This window comes from Cygnus atratus, chromosome 15, assembly GCF_013377495.2.
Source record: "Cygnus atratus isolate AKBS03 ecotype Queensland, Australia chromosome 15, CAtr_DNAZoo_HiC_assembly, whole genome shotgun sequence".
NCBI classification, from domain to species: Eukaryota; Metazoa; Chordata; class Aves; order Anseriformes; family Anatidae; genus Cygnus; species Cygnus atratus.
Genome location: NC_066376.1, coordinates 3,456,913 through 3,483,587, shown reverse-complemented (window position 1 = coordinate 3,483,587; position 26,675 = coordinate 3,456,913). Strand labels below are relative to the sequence as shown.

The following is a 26,675-nucleotide window of genomic DNA, read 5'->3' as shown; positions in this document are numbered from 1 at the left end:
CTGTTTCAGGCAAAGTCGTGCATTTGTCATATGTGTGGTGCCCACCTGAATAGACTCCACTCTTGCCTCTACTGTGTCTTCTTTGGCTGTTTTACAAAGAAACATATTCACGAGCACGCGAAGACAAAGCGACACAATTTAGGTAAGCTGTCATCCTGATGTACTCAACATTGCTTTGTATTAGCCCCTCCAATTCCAGGCCAGTAAGGTGGTGTGTTCTTGTAGCAAGCTCATTAGACAAGGAGATCATTTTTTTTGTGTTCTGGGTTGATTAGTGGCATTATTTTAAACCTGGTGCTTAAATTTGCACAGTATCACCAATAAGCTTTTTGTCTACAACGTACTAAGCAGCAATAATTCATTTTTTATCTTAGTATTTATGAATTAACATCATATGGGGAAAATAACAAAAATGCGTGTAGACAGCTGACTTTTTTCTAAGTTTGAAAAATGGTCATTTTAGTGACTAAGCTAGAGTCATGTTCATGTTTGTAATGTTCAAAGCCAAAATAATTCAGCCTTGCTTTCAGATAAGTTACTCATTTCTTATAGTTTAGAACGCTGTTTTGTTTTGTCTTGATGCTATAATATTACAAAATTTACAAGAACAATATTCACTGTGATTCTGCCCTCCCTAGCCACTTGCAGGGAGGGAAAGTATCCTTTTCTTCCCTCCTTATCAAATTAGTTATACTTATTTCCAAAAAATTGAATTCTGTTTACCACGTTTAAGTCTGTGGTAGCCAAACTTCATGGAACAGCTCTGCATCAAAACTTTTTTTTTTTTGAATAACTGTAATCAGGCATTTCAAGTTGCAGTTGTGTATGTAACCCCTTCCCGTGAACAGTAGCACTAAAGAATTACAGGGACAAATAAACACCAATATTTCATACAAGTCCATGTATTATCCAAAACATTTTCCTAGCCCTTTTCCAAGATCAGGTCAGCTTTGCAAATTTTCTGTTTTTTGAGGTTTTCCTTGTACTGTACTTATTTCAACATTGTGCTTGTTACTATGACACAGTGATATCCTGAACAACAATTAGCTCAAAATTTAAAAAAAAAGAAGTTATTTTTTCTTAACTTTTTTTTTTAAACTTCATTTGGAGGATGAAGTCATCAAGGTTGGTTCCAATGGGACTAAATTGGTTCTGAATGTCAAATGACCATAATCTATTTGTGACAAATGTTTATTAGCTTAAGTAAGGAAAATGAGGATGCTAGACCTTGGGATTTCATGTTGTTTAGCTTGCTACTTAAAGCCACAACAAAAACAGAAGCAAGCATTGGTTTGAAGGAAGAAACCAGAAGAAAGCATTGGTCTTGAAAGAAGGAAGTAGGGTGCAATACAGAGAACATTTTTAATGAAATATTTATTGAGGGGGGGAAATAAGATCACGAAAAATCAGAACTACAGTTGAATCCAATTTTGCTTGCTATACAACACAATTTTTCTTTGAATGAAGATACGTTTTTGATAGAATGATACAGGAAAAAAGACATTTTTCCTGAAATAAATTTTCTCTTTACTGTTGTGGCTGCCTTCTCATTTCACTTACTGTAAGTGCTAACGGAACAGTCTTTATTTTCCTTGAAGACAAAAGTGCACTAGAAGGCCATAGCGCCGTGTAATGCTGTGCTTAAGAAAAGAAACTTGCATGTAAGTTTACTGTTTATGGAAAAGATGACTTAAACCAGCAAACTGTTATACTTTCTTCCTCCATGTGTCAAGAAAGAAAAATGCAGACTTCGTAGTGGTATAGCTTAAGTTTCTAAACTGTCTCAAAAATAGAATACTGTAAAAATAGTACTGAATATCCACGATGTTTATGAAATTGCTGGCCTTTTAGAGAGTGACATGGTCATAATTCTTGGTGTCAAGGTAGGCATCAGTATTCAGTATAAACTGAAGCACAGATAGCTGTACTGTAAATAAGAACCGTAAGAGGAAAAATGAAATGTGTTACTATGAGAAGACACCTGAAATCAGTGGGTGGTGATAAGGCCACATCTGGAAATGTGGATGTAGTCCTGGGCAATGTGCTCTAGGTGGCCCTGATGGAGCAGGGTGGTTAGACAAGATAACCTCCAGAGGTCCCTTCCAACCTCAGCCCTTCGTTGAATTTTTTTTCTTTGCATGATGGCTCAGTGGCAACGTGTTGCTCACCGTAATAGAAAGGTTGAGGTTTGGAAGTGGGGCGTTGTTTGGTTTAGAAATGCTGAAAACAGAAGTAGGCCAATGTGCTCATGTTCCAGGACAAAAAAAAAAAAAGGCAACCAAAAAACCTATATGATATTTTAAATCACTTTTTACATGGTATAATCTCCAAAGAGTGTTTAAGGTCAGTTCTTTTGGTTAGGTTGCTTGGGAATCTTTACCGATGCAGAAGTAGAAATTAGTAAAACTCTAAGGATTTTACTCTAGTAAAATAAATAAGTAAATAAATCTGTTTTTCTGGTGAAATGTATATATGTATAAAAAACCACTTTGTGCCACTTTAAGCTTATGGCCAGGCTTAGGGTTTAAAAAAATACAGTGCTAAATAAAGACCATTAGAAGGTATTTGGCTGTTTATCTGTGGATACTGCGCAAACATTGTAATATTTTTACCTTCAAGCTTGCTGTATTTAAGGACAACTCTTTTAAAAGAGCCTTTTAATTGTACGCGTTGTGAGCTGCTGTTTTAGCTATGTATTTGGGAAGCCTAAATTCTTCCATGTTAATTTTTGTGCAAGTTAGAAATTTGCTGGTGTCTGCTATAGTGAAATGTCTTGTGTTTCCTTGAAAGAAAGGAAAAGAAAAACTGGACAGAGGAGGTAGGTGCTTTGAGGATGCACTCTTGCTTAAAGACTTAATTGTGTCACACCATGAAAATAACTGCAAGAGTGCGTAAGAGTACTTACCAAAAGATACACAGCCTTTAGATAAAAAGGGGCAAAATTGACGCAGAATACTGTCTAATATCATTCCAAAGAAGTATTTGTTTGCAGTTAAATGGAAAGTACTCAGTGCTCACACGCATACAATGTGAAGATAGTACAACTGACTGCTTGATTTCTGCTTTTGGAGGTTCCTTTTTTTTAATGTATGTTTTGGTGTTTAACTTCCAGCTGCATGTGAAATGAGCTGTAAAAATGTGTAGTTTTGCTAGTATTTTTGGTTGCATTTACTGCTGCAATTTTTGTTGGAGAAGTAACATCCGATAGGCAGAAATGGGTTAAGTGCTTAGAAATTTCAAAACGAACAGGAATTATTTTAAAACACTCGGTGACTTTTTGCTGAGCCAACATCAGTCTCCATGGAGACTAGCAGGAGTTGCACACTTAATCAGGGTTCTAAGAAATATCGTAGATTTCAGCTGTAACAGCTGTCTGAGCACTGGAAGTGATATTTTTGCAGCTAACTGCTATATGTTTCAGGAGCCTTCAGGATCGTAGTCTAGAGTGTTCTTAAAATACATTCCTTGTTATCTCTGCTTCCCTGCGCAATACAAATTAGACACTCGCATCATGACCTTACAGTGATACCTGTGCTCTTGCATGTGCTTGCCTGTTAATAATACTGTACTTAACTTGAATGCATTCCTTAAATCGTGGATATGAGTGGCGGGTAGGTGAAGTAAAATCCAGCTATATGGATTTTTTAACCTTTTTTTTAAACCTTCTGCATTGCACAGGCTCACCGTGGTAGGTTGATACTTCCACTAGGATGGGAATTGTTCAAGCAATATGCAATTTCTACACAGATGTGAAAACTTTTAGAAAGAGGTATATAAGACCAACCTTTCCAGGGCCTCAAGTCTTGAGGCTACTCAAATTTTTCCTGTTCTGTTTCAGAGCCATGTTGCTGTTACGTAGTTTTTCGGTTTCATTTTTAATGTTCTCTGTGAATGAATAGTTTGTTTCCTTTGCATAATATCTAAAACTTTTTAGGGAGGTTTATCATATGAGAAAACAAAATTACTGATTTTTCAGAATGGAATATTTATGTGACCTTGCTTGGCAGTTTTCCCCCACATGCTTTTATTTTTATATATGAATGCACACATGCATGTGTGCAAGAAAAATAACTGGTGTGGGGCTAAGGAAGATCCATGTTACAGATACTCTGAGTTAGATTAGTTCACTTATAACGTCAAAGCTCTGTAGACCTAATCCTTGGTAGGAGCCAACTCCTGCATTTCCATACTATGCTTGTATCTGTTTTAGATACTCTCTTGACACATTTAGTAGTATCTTAGAAATGGCACATAATATATTTTTGGTTGAAGTCTTGGTCTACTCTGAGGCCCTGTTAGAGATAAGTGAACTAGAAGGACAGAGGTTCATTGGTTAAAAGACTGAATAAGAAAAAGTTGGAAAACTGACATACCATTTGGTTTCTAAGAAGACTGGCAAACATAGTCCTTTTCAAAATGAGTCCTCTTAGAGTGCATTCGTTATTTATTAGATCACAAACTGTTTGTTGAGGAACTGGTTCTTCTAAGTATATGCTCCAATAAGTCTGCGGTGAGAGGAACTGGATGGGTGAGCATAGTAGTAATGCTCGTAGGGTAAGGTGAGAATGTTTGTAGAATTCAGAAAATTTCCACTTTCCTCAGAAAACAACTAAAAACGTTCATCTGATTCAAATGAAACAACAAAAAACTGGTTTCTATACATAAAGTCAGTCAAAGGAAAAAAATCCTATCACTGCTGCTAATGTGTAGCTGCCTCTTGGAATTTAATATGTAGAAACAGAACAATTTTACGTTAAGATATGACAGTAAAAAATATTTAATTTCCATTTGAGTTGGAAAGTATTGACAGTAATGTTAATTCTGCACGATGGCAGCAAAGTGGAGTTCTTTTGTAAACAAGTGAGACTCTGATTATACTTCCCTGTGCGGAAGGGCAATTAACACAGTTCCCAGCGCAGTGTATTGCAGTGCCAGAGTAGCTGTCTGGTTTTTCCTTTTGCATCCACCTCCAGAAAGGGGTAGAAAAGGTCATCTGGGCATTTTACCAGCCTCTTGATTTGACTTGGGTTCTAATGCTTTGCTTTACTGTAGGTGTTGGAGCAAGAAGCCTCTTAAGGAGATGAAGGCAAATGGAAAATAGGATTTATTATATTACAGTTCTATCAGAGATTCATCATGTCAGATTAACATGTCTTCGATAATTGCTTACTTCCTTTCTCTTAAAACAAACAAGCAAACTGAACCTAATTTGTCTAGATCAAGTGAAGAATTTGACATTTTGTCCCCTTGGAAATCTCTAGTTAGGTAGAAATGACAGGGATTAATATAAGAATTGTGTATGTGAGGCTGAATAAAGGGAGGCTGATAAAAAGTATATTGAAAGTAGTGTGAGCAGGATGCAGTCTTCACTTGCAGAATCAGTCCATGTTTTCTGCTATTTGGCAGTAACTGAGGAGGAGTTCGGTCTCTGGGTGGAATTTGTGGCGGTCACAAAGTTCAGAGGTATTGCTTACACCGAGGAGGGCTGGGTAGTCCCCTGATAAGAACTAAATAGCCTCGTTGCCTACAGGAATAAAAATGATATGAAACTTCATAATAGGAAGCATGAACTCTTTGTATCTCAACATAATAATATTCTTGTGATGTAAAGCAGAGGGTCGGTGATGGGAAGCAGAGGAGGAGGAAAGCATTTTGGATACGTTGGTCGGCTATAGGGCGTATGAATGTGAACCTCGGTTGTTTCTCATAGCCACTAAAAAATCTGTTCTAGGATGCATCATGCAAAGTATTGCATTTAAAAAAAAAAAAACAAACACAAAGCAAATTCTCATTTGCTTCTACCGTGGCATAAATTTTATAAACCAGACTGAAGTAGTAAGAAGCTGGCAGGCAGTTGTTTATTGCAGTTTGTCTTCTGCTAGGAGTTGCTCTGGTAACTGTGCAGGTAGCTGTGAGCTCTTGTAAGCCTTCTCACAGAAGCTCTTCTTGGTATCAGAAATGACTCCTGAAGAGTTCTCTGTGCTCCTGGACTATTCCTAGCCCTCAGAAAGCCACCTCCCGAATACTTGCCTGCATATTGTCAGCTCTGCATACATCTGCTTGCCTCAGCCCCAGCTACTAACTTCTGTGCAGTTCTGGACCTTCCTGCTGCATTTATTGAAGATGGTGCTTTGAGGTAAGTCTGCATTGATCAGATGAGAATATGCAGATGACTATAAGCAGTTTGCATCGTGTCATATTGAGCAGCACAAAACCTGGTCACTGACATCGGGATTCTGCCCCCAAATTTCAAAGGAAGATTAAATCTGCAGCATTTAACAGTTTCTCCCTTTTAAAGCCGAGTAAAATTTTGTGGGATCGAGAAAAGGTGCTTCAGCCACAAGGCTTTTTCATCCTTTTAAATTTTCAAAAGGTTTGCTGCAAACAAGGGAACGGTTGAAGTTTGTAAGGTCACAGAAGGGCAGGGAAAAGACTGGAAAAAGGCAAAGCATCTTGTACAATAGGAACTGATGGGCAGCTTTAGGTATAGGCTCTGTTGTATACTGTGTGCATCCACACACATGTAGGTAGTGTGCGTGTATATGATACGTGTATTTCCTGAATGAGGTTAAGGAGCTGGAGTTAATATTCTGTTCGTAATAAATTCACATAAATATTCTGACAGACCACGATTCCTCTAAACTAACAGATAAAAACATTTTTGGTATCTAGATTCCATAAGGGTTACCAGGGAATCTCTATATGCACACGCATTTGTGTGTATACCTGTTGTGTAACTTGGAGAGTTAATAAGGCTGCAATCGCTGTGACAAACACGAAAGATGAGGGAAAAGAGTAAGTAACTAGCCTGTAATATGTCTGCTCACTTTTTCCTTGTAAAAGATCAAGTATACAAGTCAATGAATGCTTCAGATGTGTCTGCTAGGGTGTTTTGGTGTGTGTATGTATGTATCTTTTAATTGAGATCAGTGAGATTTTGTCTTGCCTGTAAATCTTAATATCTTATCAGTTAAGAATCTTATCTGTGGTGAAGTTTCCAGGTACCAGGAAAACAGGAAGAAGGCAATCAGAAACTTACCGTGAACTTGAGACTAATATCTGAAAATGGTTTAACGATTAACAGTTAAGGTGTGAAATGAAATGAGTATGAATTAGCCTAGAATATTGGCTTAGAATACTGTCTTAAAAACTAGCAATTTAGTTTATATGTTGAACGGAATATAGGTGATTTGCAAAGAATGTGCATGTGTGTTGATTTCAGGTTGGTAACATGCCAAGACTGAGTCACAAAAATTCATATCAGAATTAATTTTATTATAGGTATTATCCTAAAATAAAGGTGTGAATTTAGTATAGTAATTCACAGACCTGAATTCTGTGTTGCTGTTTTGTTATCCGTCAATGCTATGAGCTTTCCAAGGAAGATACCAAAATGTGAATCACAAATAAGTCACCTAATGAAAGATTATCATACATTATACTGAAGCATCCCATATTTAGCTGAGCAGCATTAGTTCTCTTCACCTGGGTCTTTCAAAAACTAAACATACACGTTTCTTACTTGGGTAAGATTTGCACACACGCATGCTCTAGGTGTGGCATGGTTACCTGCTTTTTTACGTACCGTTATCTTGTTCCCACTATCTGGTCTCAACATTTTCACAAGGACGTCAGTGGATATATATGGCAAAGTAAAGCACTCAAGCTGAAGCAAAACACTTCACATGGCTTCCAGACGGGGAGGGGTTGAAGACCTTTTGCTACCTAAATTTATACTTCAACCTCTGAATTGTTGTCTTTTGAAATTTATTGTCACTGGCAGCAGTTGATAAAGTTGCTTTCATTCTTCCATGGTTTTCTGTGATGCCTGTGTTTCTTCTGGCTGATGGCTGTATTTTTAAATAAAAATCTTTTGACTTTTTCTCTGCTTTTGTTGCATCTGTTTAGATGTTTATATATGAAGGGATATGAGGAGAAGTGACTTAGAGTAATGGTAGCCTGTTGTCAGTATAGAAGATATAAAAGGCAAAGAAAAATGTTACATTGCAAGAGGCCTTTTCATTATTGAATTACTTTGCCTCTGAACCCCCAAGTAAGTATTTTGTATTCCTGGGTCAAGAATGCAGAATAATAAAATTTAATAAGATGACATGACAATTCTTTTAAGCTTCTGGTTCTTCCCTATAAAAGAAAAAACCCTATACTTCTACTGAATGCATATTTTAGTTTTGCAGCGTAATCAATTTTGTATGTGTATTAAGATAAAAACTGAATTAAAATACGCTGATAAGAGCTAATTAAATGTTTGCTTTGATTTTTGGAGAAAAAAAAGTTAAATAAAAAGTATCTTCAAACTCTTGAATTGTTTCTTGCAAGTTTTCAGAGGGGGGAGTAGTAGCGTATAGAAAAGCAGATACCTGGAAGGTAGGAGTAGCAGCCATCCTAGAGGAGCCTAGTAAAAGGGACATTCATAGTGAGGAATGTGGGATATCGTGGCAAAGTTGGCAGTAGTTTAATCTGAAACGTCTAGGCATTGTTTCTAGGTCAGTAGTTCCCAAACTTCTTACGAAATCGAGGCCCGTTTTTGTTAGTTTTGTGATCCCAAATGCTAATGTGAATATGAAATTTGTAACGTGCATTTGCATACTTAACTGTTGAAGTGTTTTTTACTGAATTTTCCGGTTGGTGTTTCAATTTGGGGTAGAGCCTCAGAGCAATTTAGTTTAAAAATTCAAATTACACTAATTTGAAACTTACAGACCTTACCAGTGGGCTCTCTTTTTCTAGGATCCTGAAACTGAGCAGCTGTCTTTTGTCTTTCATTAGAAATTCCTGCCCTTCCTCTATGTTACAATCAGGCCTGTGTAACCTCCTTTTTATTGGTGCTTGAGGTAATTTGTCCAAAACCTATTGCAGTCTTTTTAATGACATTAAAAGTGTTGGCATATATACAACTGTATTGTTCACATAAGTATGCTGAACAGAGGACGTTTTCTCAAGAGTCCTTAATCAGGCAGTGGACAATTACGGCTTTTACTAAGCCAGTGTTTCTGTTAAACTTTCTGATTCTTTACACCAGAAATTCATTCTGCTCTGAATAAGTGGCTTATGTAAGGTGATCTCTTGTTGGTTTTGGTCTTGACATTCATCACTCACACGTGTAAATCTAGAAAGCTTGGAAAAGTAAGGAAGCACAACATACGGCTACCCATTTTGATAGTAGAGTGAACGTATTAGTGCACACAAAGTGCCCCATTTATCTAATATTCTGCTAGAATCTAATATTCTAGCCTTTTTTATTTGACTGGGCTGTTTTGGGGTCTTTTAAAAGTACAAAATACGGAGGGCAACATTAGATTTTATTTTTCGAAACCGATACTTGAATTTTTCAATTTTTTTTATAATTGCGCATAACTGGTGGTGTTATAATAATGGGGTGAATGTTATATAACTCTGAAACTGGGTAGCATAACTGTGATTTTTTTCTAACATGGCATAGTGTTTCATTACTGGTCTCCATTGCAGTTAAGGTCCTCCTCCCTTTCTGTGATAACATGTTAAAGGACTTTACGTCTTCCAGATAGCAGGGTGAAAACCCTGGCAGCCCAGACATTACACAAGGTAATGCAAGCCATCCTTATCCTTTTCCACAAAACGATTGTGGTTCAAATATACAAAGCAAAAGAATAAGATAATGAGACACAGAAGCAAGATGACAGCTAGTAGACGTTACGCAAACTTCTTCAAAGTTATTGATCTCTTTACTACTTAGCAGAAGTAACAGACAAATTGAAGTAATGATTGAAAAAGAGATCTTGAAAGAGGAGGAAAAAAGGACACAAAGGACTAAATGATAGGGGTAGAGGCCATGAAGGATGAATGAGATATGGTTAGAAACCTTACCAATCTTAATTTTATTACTGAAGTTAAAGATGGAGCACTAATCAGAGCCCACGTCTGATACCGTTGCAACTTCTAATTCCACCTCTGCTGAAGCTGGTGGTTTTTTTGCTGCTCACAGTTGCTGCATATTGCAGTTTGACTTGGGCATGGTGTGGCTGGAGCTGGTCGTGGCACCGTCAGCGTGGAAGATTTACCTTTGCTGCCTGGTAGCACGGACAGCGGAATTCCTGCCGTGTGGCATGTGGTTATGCTTATTTACGACTTCAGAGTAATTCGGTGCTGTTTCTTGCAGGCCACCTAATGTGGTAATCGTTTCCTTTGTTTAAAACTAGTTTCCACTGTAGTGACATTATTTTCATAGTATTATGTATCCAGAAATAAAAGGAATTTAGAAATAAAATAAATGAGGGATGTACTCCAAAGGGAAGATGGTGATGTGCTACTCAGCTGTCTGCTAGACACAGATTGTATTTTATTATTACTATTTTATTTTCTGTTTTTCTTTTTGACTTTTGTATGTTTCAATGTGCTGAAAAACAGCGGTTTGCTATGATTAATTTGCACTTTATTCCTCCCTCGGTCTATCTACAAGCAAAAGGTCATATCCCAGTTAGCTGATTTATTTTGTTTATTGGCTTTATTTTCTTTAGGGTTGTGAAAGAAAAATGTTGTTAACATTCATATGTCCATTTAAAAATAACATTTTAAACAAAGCAAATTGTGAGATACCTAACCTGTGGAATAAACTACTGTGGAAAGCTGTGTCCCTGGACAAGTATCTTTTAAGTTTTCTGTTCTATTTGAGTTCTCAGTTGGTTTTTAAATAGGTGCTTTCTAATCATTTTAATGGCTTTGAATATATAAGTCATAGAAAAAACAATTCAAACTTGTATATCAAATCTTAGGATTACAGTGCAGTAGTAGTTTTGCAGATAGAGCAGTCAGTGACTGAAATTATGACTTTTGGTTACTTATGTCTTTGTCTGAAAGGTAAAAATTTCCAACAATTTTGAGGCAGCTAGTGCTTTGTTGTCTTGCTGTGCCAGAAGCAATTGAATAAGTCATACAATCACTGGAAAAAAATGTTTTTTCTTTTTTCGTTTTTTTTTAAGATTATAACATATAGATATTTCGTTGTGGACTGCATAGAAGAAAGAGTGCCTAACTTGGAAGCCTGCTTGTAAAATGTCTTCTAGTTTATGAACTCATGTCTTTTCCCTCTTCCCCAACTTCCCTTCTGTTTTGCAGCCATAGACCTGTTGTATGGGGGTATATACTGCTTTATGTGTCAAGATTACATATACGACAAAGACATGGAACAAATTGCCAAAGAAGAACAACGAAAAGCTTGGAAATTACAAGGTTTGGTTTTCCTGCCTGAATTTCTTGTTTGTTTTTAATCATACCTGTCCCTCCCATTTGTCAATGGCAAAAAACAGTAAGGGGAAGAAAAGAGCTCTTTAGAAATAGCTGTGCAGGCCATGGGAGAGAGATGTTTAGTGCTTTCCAGGAGTTAGACTGTTAGTTTTTAACATGTGCGCCACACCTAATTGTAGGTATTGTAAAAATACATTAGCTTTAATTGCAAAAAATATATATAAAAGATCTAACATTAATCCTGCAAAACGTGCATAATATCAGTCAGATCTGTACTAGGTAGAAAATGTGACGATCTGCTCCTTTAGGCTAATGTGTAGGTGTTATAGGCAAGAAGTCTGTTCCCCTCACATGAAATGCCACCTTTGTGTGTGATTTTTGTTTTTGTTTTTTAATAGAACGTGCCAGCTTACTTTCACACCTGTGCTTTCACGTTACACGCACAGTATCTATGTAGAAATATTTACACACAAATATATGTACACACATTTGTTTTATTATTCAGTTTGCTTTCCCTAATTTTTTCTTTTTTAGCCTTCACCCCAACAGTGGTTTCTCACTACCAGTGTACAATGACAGGTAAGAGGCGTGGGCTGGCGACGCACTTCACTAACAAGCGTCCCTTTGCTGATTATCCTGCCATTTTAGACATGAATCACAGTTAAGAATGCCAGTTTTATCATGCAAATTGTTTTCCTCTTGTTTGGATAAGTTCCAATGAGTGAATAATTACAGCAGACTTAATTTCATAGGCCCTTCCCTTTGACAGAACTACTCCAAAACAAACCTTTTGTCTTTTTTTTTGGAAGGGAAAGGAAGTAGCATTTATCTTAAACCGAGTAGTTTTTAAGCATCAGTGATAGTAGTAGCTCATCATCCATTTTCAGTGGCCTCTAGGGGTATGTTTTCTTAAAGTGGGAAAGTCTGTATTTGAAGACAGACAACTTCCGTCCACTAATGTCTCTTAGTGAATCCACGGCATCCTGTTTCAATGTGACAGCCTTAGTCAGGGCTGATATGACTTCAAACCATTCTTAACCTCATTTCCAATTTTAAAAATAGCAGCTAACATCGTATTAACTAGAGCTTTTCTGATGGCCTATCAAAAGTACAGCTGCTTTTACTTAGTTCCTACTACAGATCGCATTCTGCTTTCTGTTTATTCACTGTTTTGAAGGAGTTCAGTCAGAGGAAGGGAGGACAGTGAGGTTGCCAGTGAGTTCTCAAGAAAGTACAGAAGAAAATGCTTTAGCATAAAGCACTTTTCAAAGCAAGATGAAACAGAGATGTGGTTTTGGACCTTGCATTTAGGCTATGCCCCTCTTCTGAAAGCTCCTTCAAACCTTTCTAAAATGTGTTGTTGTCCTGGGTCCCAAATTAGTCGACTACAACAGCGTAACACGTGCTCACGATGCTCTAGAAGAGAAAGGCCTCGCACTTCCTTACTTCTGAATGTGTAAATTCAAAGAGCATTTTCTTAATTATGTCAGCCTTAATGAATGATACGCTTGTGCCTTCTGGACCAAGAAGCAGCCAGTTTGTCCTCCGGCCTACTCCCGGCTGCTATAGCATGTATTCTGAGGTAACTGCCGCCTGCTGCTTGGTGGTTCGTCTTGTCCCCTTGGGCCGTGAAGGCATGTGGTCAAGGGAAGAGTCACTGAGGGAAGAACTGCCAGGCAGAAAGCCTTCTCTGTACTGGTTAACTGGCCTCTGTACTGGTTAACCGGCTAGTGAGTGGCACGGCATTTGTTTATGTATACACACACGTATATCTATGTATGAATGCACATTGCGTCTTCTGTCCCCAGAGAGCAAATCTGTAATGACCAGGGAAGATGCAAGGTGGAGGAGTAGATGAAAATACGTTCTAGATTACTGGAGTGCATCCTATAGACATTTTTCTTTAAAGTTGTGGCAAAAAAAGCTTTTTTTATGGCTTTGCATTGTGAAACCATGCGTGTTTCTTAGCAAAATTTATCTGAGGAATGAAAAAGAAATATGTATGTGAGAAGTGGTAGAGAATTACGCCCTTCTTTTTCCATTGCTTAAATCCATCTCCTGTATGAAAAATCATGAACTATAAAGTGGGAGGGAACCCTCCCTCCTCCAAAATGAATGACAAGATTAGTACATGTACATATTGTCTCATTTTTATATTTCTATGATGGAGTTAATTTATGTTAGATTCTGTTACCAACTAAAAGAACTGAAGTATGCAAAAACTGAGATTGCCTTAAAAATTGAAGTGTAAATGTTGTATATTTTCAAGCTTCTACCTACAGTATTTGAAGGGTATTAATATATACTTTTAATAGATGCTCACATAACAACATGATGCCTGGAGAAGAAACTTTAAGAAAAACCCCAAATATCATAAGAGTCATTTCATAGTCTTGTAATGTTAAATGTTATAGTACAATGAGTTTACAGGCCCAACTGTAGTTCAGGGTTATGTGATATAACTCTGAACAAGTTGTAACTCAACTTTTTTTTTTTTTAATTGAATATTCTTTAGTAACGAGAGAGATGAGAATATACTGGGCCCTTCATTCTATTTAATGTCTGGATTTTTTGGTGGGGATGAAATGGGGTTTGCTAAAGGATTGCAAAGTAAGCAATCTGTGTTAATGTTTAGTTGCAAAATTGTGTTTTTTATAAACTAGAGCCTTAACTGTCTTCTACTTCATTCATCCATATGTCCCTGATAAATTCTCTGAAAAATGAAAATTTGTGTATTCAGCCTAATAAAATTAATTCTTAGGTGGAGATTTCATATCCTAACTTGAATCTCTGTTTTTTCATCTTTAAAATGATGAATATTCACTCTAATAACGTTACTTTCCCTTAATTATAAAGAGTAATCTATGCATGTTTTGCAAATCTTTAAGGTAATTTATATTGGATTTTTTGGCATGTTTGTGGGTGTTATTAAACTTTTTCTTACTACTATATATATTTTTTAACTTTAAATATTGAACCATCCCTGATAAGTGGATCTGTTGTGTTTTTTTTTCTTTTTCCAAATTTTCAAGGGTAATGAAGTCTAAAGTCTCAATGTTCTTGTTAAAGTATACAGCAGGAACAGATTTTTTTTTTTTAGTTTCTGTCTCTGGCTTAACTTGTGCTCTTTCTAATGAAAGGGTTCTGTGAGAAAGTTTTGTCTGTTTTGCGCTGTGTTTGTGACATTAACTGTACATGTTCTTCTGTTTTGATTTCATTTATTTTAAATGACCTATATTCAGTTCACCCAGAATCCTGCAAAGTAATCCAGTCTGTCATATTTAACTTTACTCAAAGAGTTGCTCTCATGAAATGCTTTTGTTGCCATCCTCTATAAGCATTTAAGCCGTATAATTATATATAGATATATATATTTATATATCAGTAGTCTCACTGATGTGTGGGACTATTGCATGCCTAAAGTTGAGCGCACATGTGTTTCCAGGTGTTAATTGCTTTTAATTTTTTAAAACCAGGATTTTAACATATCTGAAGGTTTTTTTTTTCTTTTTAATTTTGAGATCTCATCTTGCTATCAGACTGTACCAACTTCGGCAATATTTTTAAAGTATGGTGAAACCAAACACAGGAATTTGAGTTTATAGTGGACCAGTGCAAGAGCTGGTGCTAACAAGGCGTTGAAAATGACTTTGAGCTTGAGCTTTTTTTTAAAGACCGATTTCTATAAATTCCTAAGGGAATACTACAAATATGAAAAGGTTGCTGAAGACATCCAATATAAAACTTATTGGAGGCCAACGTTCTGTCATAAGTTAACTGTCCATATGTGCGTCTCTAAAGTTGCTTCATTCAGTGTTTGCCTATGCATACTATATAGTGTATTCAAAGCACTGTGGCTGTTTGATCTCATCAGTCTGTTACGCAGTAATTAGTTCCTTTTCTGTTTTCCTGGGTGTGGAGCTTGATGCTGAACCTTGGATAAAGGAAAGGGACTGTATGATTCTGGTATTCTTTCTTATGCTTCTTGCATAATATATTGTTGAATCAAATAAAGTAAAATAGAGAGGTGCATCCATGTAAATATGAATTTTCTTGTCCTCAGGAATCCAAAAATGAGACCTTTTATTGCTAGAACCTGGAGGGTCAGTAGTAACTATGAATTGAACAGTTTGGGGTGGGTAGGTTCTGACAAGCATAGCTATTTCTGAAAGTGAAGATCAAAGAGCTATTAAAATTTAATGTATATTATGCAGAATGTGTAAGCCTCTAGCTATATTTTCTACTCTCCTTCTTTTCATATGTATGATTTATAATTTATTTTCTGTAGCACAGCACTGCTTCTGCTCCATGCATTCTGTGAAAAATAACTCTTAATTGACTTTAATCCTCAGTTTTAGAATAGATTGCTTGTCATCTTATTATTCGTTATTTTTAATGCCCAGATGCTTTTGTGACTCACTATAATTGACCTTGCGTAGTAATTTTTCTGTGCTACATAAAGCGCTGCAGCAATACTTAGCTGGTCAGCACATGAGTCTGCATTGTTTTTCTTGTATCAGATTTACACTGAACACAGCTCTGCTTACTTCAGATAAGTTCTCTGCACTACTTAACTGACTCATTTCTACTGCACTTCCCTTTGAACAAAAGAAGTGTATTGGAAATAACAGTGTTAATGTTTAAACAGAATACTGACAAATTATAGCTGCAGCTCATGAGACAGGGCAGATAAGTGTTTGGAGAGTTTGGGTTGGTTGTTGCTTTAAACCTACTAATTGTATTTTTAGGTAATATTAGATACGTCATTGAAAGTGAATCTTTTTAAGTACTAAAATTGCTAATATCCAGTGCTGCATAAGGAGAAGTTATACGTAGTAATAATATATCATGAAACAGGTAGTAAGAAAATATACCTGTTTAGTATATCTGAATTACTAATTTCTGCTGTTCATCTGTAAAGATTAAGACTGTATCTGTCCATTAAGTTGGCTCAGTTTTGATTTATTTAATAACGAGCCAGAATTCAGTGATGAGATTTCTTGGTTATCCTTTACCTTCTCATAAAATCATTTCCTTTTAACTGAAAGAAGGATTATAATCCAGTAATGGAAAATTAATTTGGGCTAGGTATTCTTTTAGTTTTTGTTTGTTGGAAGGTTGGTTGCAGTCTTTTTGAGGATTTTTTTTTTTTGGAAATCCGTCTCCTTACATAGATTCTGTCTCAATTACATTGATTCTAACTTAATGGACAGTATGTTAAAAGTTGTAACTTGAACAGAGTTTTTAATACTTTTACTAAACAACTTCCTGAAAATTTCTTTTCATCTGCTTAGGCATTGGAGAGAAGTATTCAACATGGGAGCCAACCAAACGAGAGTTAGAATTGCTACGACACAACCCCAAGCGGAGAAAAATAACTACAAATTGCACCATAGGTAAGTTCTAGAAATCCTTTCTGAAACTGATTCTCAGCCACTTGAATTTTCAAAATTGTGTTGTTCTTCCATAAATACTTTGTACCTGAGTTTATTATAACAGATTTCCTTAAACTTATTATGTTATTCTATTGGTTATTTTATACCTTTTTCTCACTGTAGAAGGATATTTGCTCTGTCACTTCAAATACTGATGATAGTTCATCTGTGTAACAGATTTTTTGGACAATATTCACTTAAAGACTTTAACAGAAATTAATGACGTTATCTCAACCCAGTCTTTATCAGATCCCATGTTAGATGTACAAAGGGAAATCCTCTAGTTTCCTTAGTATCCTCTAGTATCCTTAATTATAGAAGTGTTTTGGTAAATCTATATTCTGCAGACAGAATAAGCAGAGTGATATCTTCTGCTTCATATTTTAAACTCTAAATAGGTCTCTTCAATTTTGTATTGACTCTGAAATGATGCAGTTTGTTCTCCAGTTTGTGTCAAATGGCAATTTTCAAATGCATATCAAATTAAAGAGTTCAGTAGTCTGGAGCAAAGAACTGAAAGGCAGGCATACCTTCTTACGGCTGGAGAGTATTTAGGTAAAGGTGACGAAAATGAACAGCGTTTTCCAATTTTTTCCTGTTGTGTTTTGGTTGTGGGACTAGGGGGATTGGAATCCGCTTCCTTACAAGTTTTAGGTTATTGGGCATTTTTCTATACCGTTCAATGCATGATAACATTTTAATGGCGAAGGTACAAGGTTGGAAATACAGCTATAGGTATTAGAGGTAGGAAACTAAAGGTTTTTTTCCTAATTTTTAAGCTGCTTATTTTTTAATCAAAACATGTCATATTTTCTACACATTTGCTGTTGTCAAAATACACCAAACACAATCGATAAAACTATTGCCATGTTTCTAATACAGTAAGTCATAATTAATCCAATATATGCATGTGTTTTTGAAAAAAATGGACTGAGAAGCACAGAGTAAGTTTGTAAGTTGAAAATGTGGATAGAATGGTAACTTTAAAGAAAAGACATATGCATTTGCAGTAGTGGAACAGGAAGGACGTTTGGAAAAACATCTGTACTTTGGCAACTTCACGCAGCCTGGGAAAAAATAAGTAGGCAGAGATTGCTCATATCGTGTTCACAGCAGGATTTTGTGTTCTATGAAACTTCAGTATATTCTGTAAAGACTGTTAAAAATTACTTTAATGCCACTGCACAGGACAGAAAGAAAAAATGTTGGCTTGATAGAATTTTGAAGGTGAGTGTGACCTTTCTAAGGAGCTGAAGCACGTTTGTGTGTTGTTTCTTTCCAGTTTGAAGGAATGCTATGCTTACTCTTAAATGCCTTTACATTTTTCAGTCTGTTTAAAAAGGACATGTCTGGTTGCATGAAATCTCATACAACGCTGAATGGGTGGGGGAGCGCTCATGAAACACAGGGGATAAGGGAAATGACTGATCTCTTTACTTCTGCAGGCATGCTTTTAATAATTTCTCCTACTGAGCCCTGGAGCTGTCTATGCACTGAGATTTAAAAAGAGGGAAAAAAAATCAAAGCACTCAGGAGACATGATGCAGTTTTGGGCTACAGTTAAAAGCAAAAGGCTAGCTTTCTTTCACAAAAATACTTTGGAGGCTTAGCTGAAGGAAGAAAAGACCTGCCATTGTCCTTGAGCCTTTTCTCTCCATCTAACCTGCTGCTAAATATATATCTGCTTCAGAGTATTTTCCCTTCACTTTCCTCACATTGACTTGTCTGTTTGCAGTTTCAGATCAGTGAAGAGCCCATATGCAGACTGAAATACTGCAATTATCTGGACATTCCCATTTTTCTCTTTCTAATACTCAGTTCTTTTGGCACCAAGTTTTTATCAATTCCATAGCAGATATTAGTGAATCGAGTGTGTCTTCTGAGGTAGGTAAGTGGTTGAGAGGACAGGCATAATGTCCAGTTTTATTGATTCTGAACATGGGGATTATGTTAATAGCCATCTATGAGCATTGCACATCTGTTGATCAGTCCCGTTCACAAAAGAGTTGGTTAAAGCATAACCAGCTGCCTTTTGCATATAAAATGTTCTCGGCAAAGCTTTTTTAAGAGGAAAAATGGCTGTTTGCTTTCTTCTTCTGTCTTAACCTCCAGAGATACACTGAGGGCAGTCATGCCCTCAGGAGGAAGCATGTTTTAATTGCTCATTGATAACTTTCTGAAATGTTCTTTTGCTGATAGCAGTTTCAGCATTTGTTTAAGGCAAGCGTATTATGAGCCTATGAAGAGGCTGCCCTCACTAAGTGAGGGGACCGACCAAGCTCAAGTTCACAAGCAAGTAGTTTATTATGGTGTTGGACTAGAAGTGAGAGTGAGATGGTGTCATTCAGGCACCGTTTTCCAAAGCTAGTGTTGCTGTTATCATTAATACCCCCAGAAGATGAGTTCTCCAGAGTACATGTAGTACTAGCTTGGGATCAGCTGGTCTCTGATTAGCATATGAAGTGACTTTGTGGCTGAAGATTGGTACATCAACAATAGGAAGAATTAGACTCCCGAGGCACATGGATAATTAGCAGGAGCCACCTGGGATTCCCATTTGCAGTGTTGCAAAAAGGCAGAGGGGATAGCCTTTACAGAAGAGTGAGCAAATCCTCCTCATAAAGAAAGGGGGTGTGTGGAGGAGGAGGAGGCAGAAACAATCGCTGCCGTGCAGTAGCAGGTGGTTTCCTGCAGCTGTACAAGGCGAAGCAGCGTGATGCGGCAGCAACACAAGGGGAATACATATTGCAGCAGAGCTCCTGTAAAGGTGGCAAGGGAAGGCAAACAGTGGCCTGGAAAATATTTATGGTTCTCTAGAAGCTCTTCTTCATCCTTCAGAGTTCTGTAAGCTGTTCGTGGACAGTTGGCCATGTGTTCATGGCCCTAAGTAGCGGTAACGTGGAGGTTTTAAAGACTACATCGGTACATGGAGTTCTTCTGTGAATGTACTGGCTTTCTGGTGCGTTTTTTTCTTTTAGTTGAATGTTAGTTAAGTTAGCTCAAATAGAAAAGTGGAATGAAAAATGTGTTTCGGTACAGCGTCAAATTTTTCGCTCTAACTCTAACTTGCTGATATGTAAGCAGTAATGGATTTAGGTTTAAAATCAGGACCACGCAAATTGCACCTTGAATGGAAGTCTCTTTTGATGCTTGAATTTCTTGAACTGCACTGTGATGATGAGGGAAAGGAAAACCTCCTTTAATTAAGACTACTCAAGTGAAAGTTTCCTTGGTGGCTGATACTTTTTTTTCTATCTTCATAATTAGAACTGCCGTCTGGTGGGAAAAATGTTTAGTAAAAGGTAGGTTTGATAAAATCAACAAATATTATTCTGCTATCAGAGGGGTCCTTTTATCCCTCCTTTACTTTGAAACTCTGACCGTTGGTCTCAATTGCGTTATACTTCTGTGAGATCTGAAATTCATGCACATGATAGTAAAATAAGTAATCCCTTTCCCTCAAAGCCCCTGGAGAATTTTAAGAAAAAATAGAAATAGAGGTGGTAATGGCAAAATTTTCAAGGATTCTAAAACACAAGCTGTGATTTATTTACAGAGCGTTGTAGAGAGATGTTTTTAGAAAGTCTTATCAGACTTTCAAAGTTCACCTATTTAGCAAGATAAAATATCTTTCTCACTACAAAAAATGGTATCCTTTTTGTGTATTGATTGTCACTTGAGTGCATGTCACCTATTTTTCCAAAGCTAGTGCCTGAAAGCAATTCACATTGCTGCTATAACATGACTTTGTATGGCTTATCTTCACTGCGGTCATAGACTGAGTTGTCTATGATTTAATTGTTCCTGAGTAAGCTGAGGGATGGCCACACATCATGGAATTTCTTACAGTGTTTACCTGCTTGGAGTGAGCAACTTTTTTTTTTTTTTTACAGAAACTTTTGTTACAGAAAAGTAAAAGTCATCTCACCTTCACAAGGGTTTACTAACAAACAGCACTTTCTGAGAGTGCTTGTTTGGTCTCGGGACCAAACCTTTCAGCATCAGCTTTTGCTGATGTCTTTCAGCAAATGAGTTGTCCTGTTCATGTTTTGATTTCTCGTCGTGTTCCCTCCATGTTCATGCTGTCCTGTAAGCAAAAGAACCAGCAGTATACATCCCTCTAATACCTGATAAGGATGAAGACATATTACAGCTGAGGAAGACAGCTTTCCTCCATCAGGGGACAGTCTTTTTCTTTTATTTCACCCTTGTGTATGCTCCCCCTTAATTACAGCCACATGATCCCACCCTCTCCTGGGCATTTACTCAGTCTGTTCAGCTCATTAACCTGGCAGAAAACATTGTGCTTTTTGTTGGCAGGGGTTTTGCAGGAGCAGTGCTCTCCTGTGTTCCTGCACTCAGCAGCTTGCGGAGGTTCCAGCACACAAAGCTGGTGCGAGGCAGCACAGGACGGGATGCCTGAACCTCCTTCTGGTGACAGCAGCCACATCTGAGCTGCCCTTTCATTCACCTGCCAGCAAAGCCAGCAAAGATTAACTGCTCTTGGGCTTTCAGCTTAATAGGCTTGAGGTTAGAGTAAGCCAGGAAGCACATCTCAAACATAAAACAAACTTTTCAGGCTTTTTAGTATCCCGTGTGAGGAAAACAAGATAAATTCTTTGAGAAGCTAGCACCAGTGATACACTACCATGGCCTGTACTGCTACAAACTTAGTTTGATTTTTTTTTTTTTTAAAGTAAGTATGTAATTATGTGAATTCCTCCTTGTCTCTTACAAATCAATCGGGTGTAAGACTGAAATTTAAATGTCCGTTTTGGCTTATGCCATTTACTGTTCCTGCTCTGTATGGATGGGCTCAAAGTTTGTGGCTCTGCATTTTTGGCTTTTCCTCAGAGGGAAAAACAATTCTTAAGAGGTAACCAGTATAAAATTTTACCCATTTTTTCGTTGATCATTGGAGAATAGTTAAAAATTGCAGGGCATGTTTTTCAGCTTGTAAAGGTTAAAGAAAGAAGGATACTGATTCCTTTTACAACAAGCCTTTTGCTCAAGATTTAGGTCTGCTCTCAAGGTAAGGCTGCTGTAACAAGGTGAAGTATAACAGTACACGCAACATCTTTTCTCCAAGAGAATACCAGGCAATACTAATGGCATGGACTGGAAAAGGAATTAGTATTCAAGGAAATTGTGGCTGGTTTGGGCCATTGTTGGTATTTTTTCAATTCATCTCTTTTTGCAGTATTGTACAAGTTGCTGAAGAAACCACCAGACTTAGCTTTTGTAGATCAGGAGTATTCTTAGCAACTCTTGGAAGTAAGATACTTGGATTTTTGGAATATCTGTGTACAGAAATAAAACCTATGCCTTTTCTTTCCAGTAAAGATTAACAAAATGTCAAAAAAAGTTCTGAGGAGAAGTTACCTTGAAGTTTGAGCTTAGTGATAGGTTGGCATTGAAACCAGCTTTAGCAGTGATGTGCTAAATGTGTTATGGAGGAAAGTCTTACTTTCAGGGCTCTTAAAGGTTTTAATTTTTGTGGCTTTATGTGGGAGCAGTTTACTTCAAAACAGAATAGCAAGCTGAGTAGAACCTTTGTGTGGACTTGATGCTGGCTAAAGAGTAGTGTTTTTTCATACAGGTTATAAAGAATTCTTTAAATGTATATATAAATAACAATAAGTGGTAAATGGTTTGACTTTTTCCTTTCCTATAAAGCTTGTTTTGCATGTTTTGTTAGTAGGAAAATAAAATCAGCAAGAGACACCAGTGTATAAGCACCTGCAATAATGTAAGCACTGAAGTTTGTAAAGCTGCAATACTAGTCTCCTGGATATTTACCTCCAATTCAACCCAGGAAGACAGTACCAAGTTAAAACTACTTTGTGCAATAGGCAGATTGAGATTGAGGTTGAATTTTTCTGTTATTCCATCTTGGAAGACTGCCATACATGTTACTTGCTCAGAAAATACTTTAATTTTGTAACTGTGGGGGGCTGAGACAAAGGAAGCTGCACTCTGTGATCACAGCATGAAAATCCTTGGAAGACAGGGTTCTTGATCCAGGACTTGGATCATGTTCCAAACTTCTAACTCAAGACTCATGTTCTTCCTCAGGATTTTTAAAAGTGGATCCATGGTTGCTGTTCATCCATACACATCACTTTTATTTCACAAGACAGTGTTGCAATTTGACTCTCCTAAAATTTTCTGTACCTCTTCAGATGCAGCTTCCTCGTTTGGATCCAGACAGGTAGCAGCACTAAAAAGTCCCTTATTCCCCTCCTGTATGCTGATTTAATTTACAAGTGTAATATGTTTGCTGACTCAATTATTTGTCTGTTATCTCTCTCTGTAATGGTAAAGTAGTTAACTTTTTCTGTGCAGGGCTTTCTTCACTAAATCATTATGTAACTTTAATATGCAGTCAAAACACTAGGCTTTTAACATGAAAAATGCAGTAAATGTTAGTTGTCAACATCTCCTTGAACTTTTTTTCCTTTTTTTGTTTAAAAAAAAAAAAGGAACGGATGCTTCTTATCAAGAAAAACCCAACAGTAATGTATAGGCAGAACTTTAGATTCTGGCCCTCTGAACAAGGTATCTTTACTTAGATAGAAGCGATTCTCTTAAAAACAAAGCTTTTCTTGGTATGGGGGGTATATTTTTACTATTCAGTGGTGTAGTCAGTGCAAAGATAGTTTCATAATCTGTAAATCAAGAGCCAGATAAGGAAGTTGAGAATTAACCCACATAGCTACCCTGATTGCAGCCTTAACATGGGCCTGTCTTGTCATGGGCAGAGAAGTACCTTTAGTACCCTTAGCATGAGAAGGAGCTTTTCTGACTAGTAAAAGTAAAGAAACAAAAATTTTGATTTGCCACTGTATTTTAACCTGTGTAACTCCATGTCATTAGAGAGCATGACATTTTCAACAAGGCCAGCGATCTCCATCTCAGTTTTGTTCTTTTGTGGATCACTTTTGGATTATATTTACTATGACCTTCCATTCTGCTCTTTCGTTTCTGCTTCTAGAGTTGGGCTTCGTGTGGACAGAAGGTAGATACAGTATATACTGAAACCAGGAATACGCATAAACAGCATGTGGCATGGTTTGTGTGTTGTGGATCGTTGGAATAGCTCTGTGCCAGTTCATCAACAATAATTTGTGCATATTAATATATTTGGATGCATTAAACTTCATTGGCAGTTATCTTACTCCTTAAGCTATTAATTTATGAAATCTGTTTTGAGGAAGGGTAAAAACTTGTTGGCAGCATATGGTGTGATATTGGGGGGAAAGGATGGCTGCGGGTGTGAATTTTATTTTGTCAGTTTAGTGGGAGTACCTCTTGTTCTTTAAAGATGCCATCTGCACAGGATTCTCACTGCAAGTCTTATGCTTCTGTGCAGATCATGCAAGAGCTCACTGAGCTTTAAGTTTGACTGCTTTGGGGGAGGGCAAGGAGAATACTTCATTCTGTGCTACCTTTTGAAGTATTTTGTTTAAAGGCTTTCTTCTTTGCCATCCACTTGCCATATAAATATACCTTGAAGGATCTACAACTTAAGTAGCCTTTAAAGGCTGGTTGTCATAAAACTTTGCATCAATCGTAGAGTAGTTTTGACAAACACAGATCCTGTTCTTCACCTACTGCTGTTCTTTTTAGATGCTGGGTGTCTTCTGTCTGTTCTCCCTGACCTTCCTGCAATTATCAGATTAATCATTCTTTTCACGCTCCGATTCATGGACTTTAATGTCTTGACCTTTGAGTCGTATGGTGTGTGAGACAGGACGGCTCCTGCCTGAGTTTCATGGTTGCTTCAGGGTTTCTCCATACCTTTATTCAACGTGTTTAAATTCATTCAGCTCTGTAGGTCTGAGCACACAAAGAACTCTGCAGTTGTAAGGGGTCTGGCTTCGTTATTAAATCAGTGAATGTTAGACACTGCATATACCTGTTGTGACATTTCATGTGGTGGTGGCTACTGTGCAGAAATAGGCACTCCAGCTCTTGATGTGATGCACATGTGCTTGCAGTGCATCGTATTTCATCTTTGTCCTCAAACTGATTGATCTTCAGGTGTTACGGGGCTCAGATAATCAAAGATATTACTAAGTATTAGAGTGCTGTGTAGTTATTTCTAGTGCCATCTATGAAAGACAATTTCTTCTGTTGCGTGTTCTGTCAGTTTGAGATCCAGATTGCGTGTGCGCGCTCCCTAATGTGTTTCACTCCCTGCTAAGAGATCCTGACAAAGATTGGATCAGGTTGAAGCATAACAGACAAAATTCCTTCAGTGGGTCTTGTTATGCCAAGATAAGAATTCAGAGAAGTTTGGTGCAAGTTCTGTTTCAGAACTTAATGTCTTTTTCAGTCTTCGTTGTTTCAGATGAGAGAATCAACTAGATAGCAACGATTTCCATGGCTGATTACATGCTGTATGGCTGCTTTTCTTTTTTCTTTTTTTAGAACATGATGCATTAGTTTCTTGACACCTGAGATAAAAATAATTTTATGATGCAGATGGTCAGTAAAAATGCTGAAGATAATATATTGCAGGTATAAAAAGTGACATTTTCCTGATTTTTTGAGGGGGGGAAGGCCTGCCTTTAGGGGTGGATTTAACTATGTTACTTTAGTTTATGAAGAGGCCTTTGCATGACTTTTTTCGGTTCACGTTATTTTTCACATTTACAATACAAGGCAGCCATTGCTTTACTGGAAACAGCAGTGCAACTTCACATTCTAGTCAGCAGAAATTGCTCCTGGAATACTTTTTATCCTGCCTAGATGAAAGCTCAACCCTTGTGGACTTGTCACAGTCTTTGCTCATCAGGAAACTGTGTGGCTGTCTCAGAACTGTTGTTATGCTCTGCAGCTCCAAGATAGTGAAAGATATACTCTAAAGGGAAGTATTTTCACTTGTATTCGGATCTGTTCCTTTTTTACTATAATTGTGATCAACATGGGGACACATTGTCTGGATTTGGCCCACAAAAGGCTTCTGTCTAGCTGTTACCTTTTCCTCTTCATGTAGAAATGTATGGAGAGATAAAATGGCTCAGGCCATACCCACTCAGGTGCACAGAAATTTCTAGTGGAGGAAATCTGTGATACTCTGATAACTTGGACAAGTTGTCCCTTCCCTCATTTTAGGAGCTTTTGTAAAGTTGCTGCTATTTGAAGTATGACTAAATTTATTACAGTTCCAGAGCTCTAATAGCATAGGAGCATATCTATAGATTACACACTGTATGTGCATCTGCCATATTAATGCTGTAGCAGTTTTTAAACTGTGTTACTTTGTTAAGATGACACTGGAGCACTTCAGAATACAAGTGCATCAGGGGTTAGTGCTGGATCTCATCACTGGAGAGTTTGAAGAACAATTCTGAAAAGCATTTGTCAGGAGTAATACAGGTAGTGATAATTCTTTCTTGAAGTAGAGGGAAAGACTAGGTGACTTCTGAAGATCTACAGCTGTGCTTAGTGTGATTTTAGTGGAAGATCTGATGTACTATTCAGCTGTTTGGTCAAAAGCATTCACTTTATTTTGTTTTGGAAACATGCTTCTTAATTTAAATCCACAGAGGAACAAAAACATTTGCAGCCCTCTGTCTTGCTTTAAACAGCTTCTTTATTTACACAGTTTATATGAAAAAATTAACCTTAAGAGGTTTGTTTGTTTATATTGCCAGATATTTTAGGAATGCTGACTCATTTTACCAGGCAGAGGGTACGTACACATGGGCAAGTTACCATCAAATCAGAAGGATGAGAACTTAAAGGATGTTGGGTGCTCCCGAATTGTGCTCCTGGCCGTGTGCTTGATCTTAACCCGAGCACAGTCACTGAGAAGTGACTGGCTGCAACCTCACAGCCTAGCTTACCACACTGCCACAAGGGATCACTTGCTTTGTAGGAAGTGCTGTAAACCAGGGCTAACAGAAATTCAGCACAGTGCAATTGGTCAGTATTATTGCAGAGAATCAAGGTACAAAGTGCCTGCATACCACCAAAGTCACAAAATAACTA

At 37.3% G+C, this 26,675-nt stretch overlaps 1 protein-coding gene across 3 annotated transcripts in view; it reads left to right on the top strand.

The window, feature by feature from the left end:
* USP22 (ubiquitin specific peptidase 22) overlaps positions 1–26,675 on the top strand; it is a 99,609-nt gene that overhangs the window by 38,226 nt on the left and 34,708 nt on the right. For 2 of the 3 annotated variants that reach the window (XM_035563385.2, XM_035563387.2), the window contains exons 2-5: positions 10–142; positions 11,113–11,226; positions 11,776–11,820; positions 16,536–16,637. In XM_035563385.2, the coding sequence (XP_035419278.1) occupies positions 10–142; positions 11,113–11,226; positions 11,776–11,820; positions 16,536–16,637 (394 nt within the window). The remainder of the gene's footprint in view (positions 1–9; positions 143–11,112; positions 11,227–11,775; positions 11,821–16,535; positions 16,638–26,675) is intronic. The other variant, XM_035563386.2, reaches the window with a different exon arrangement.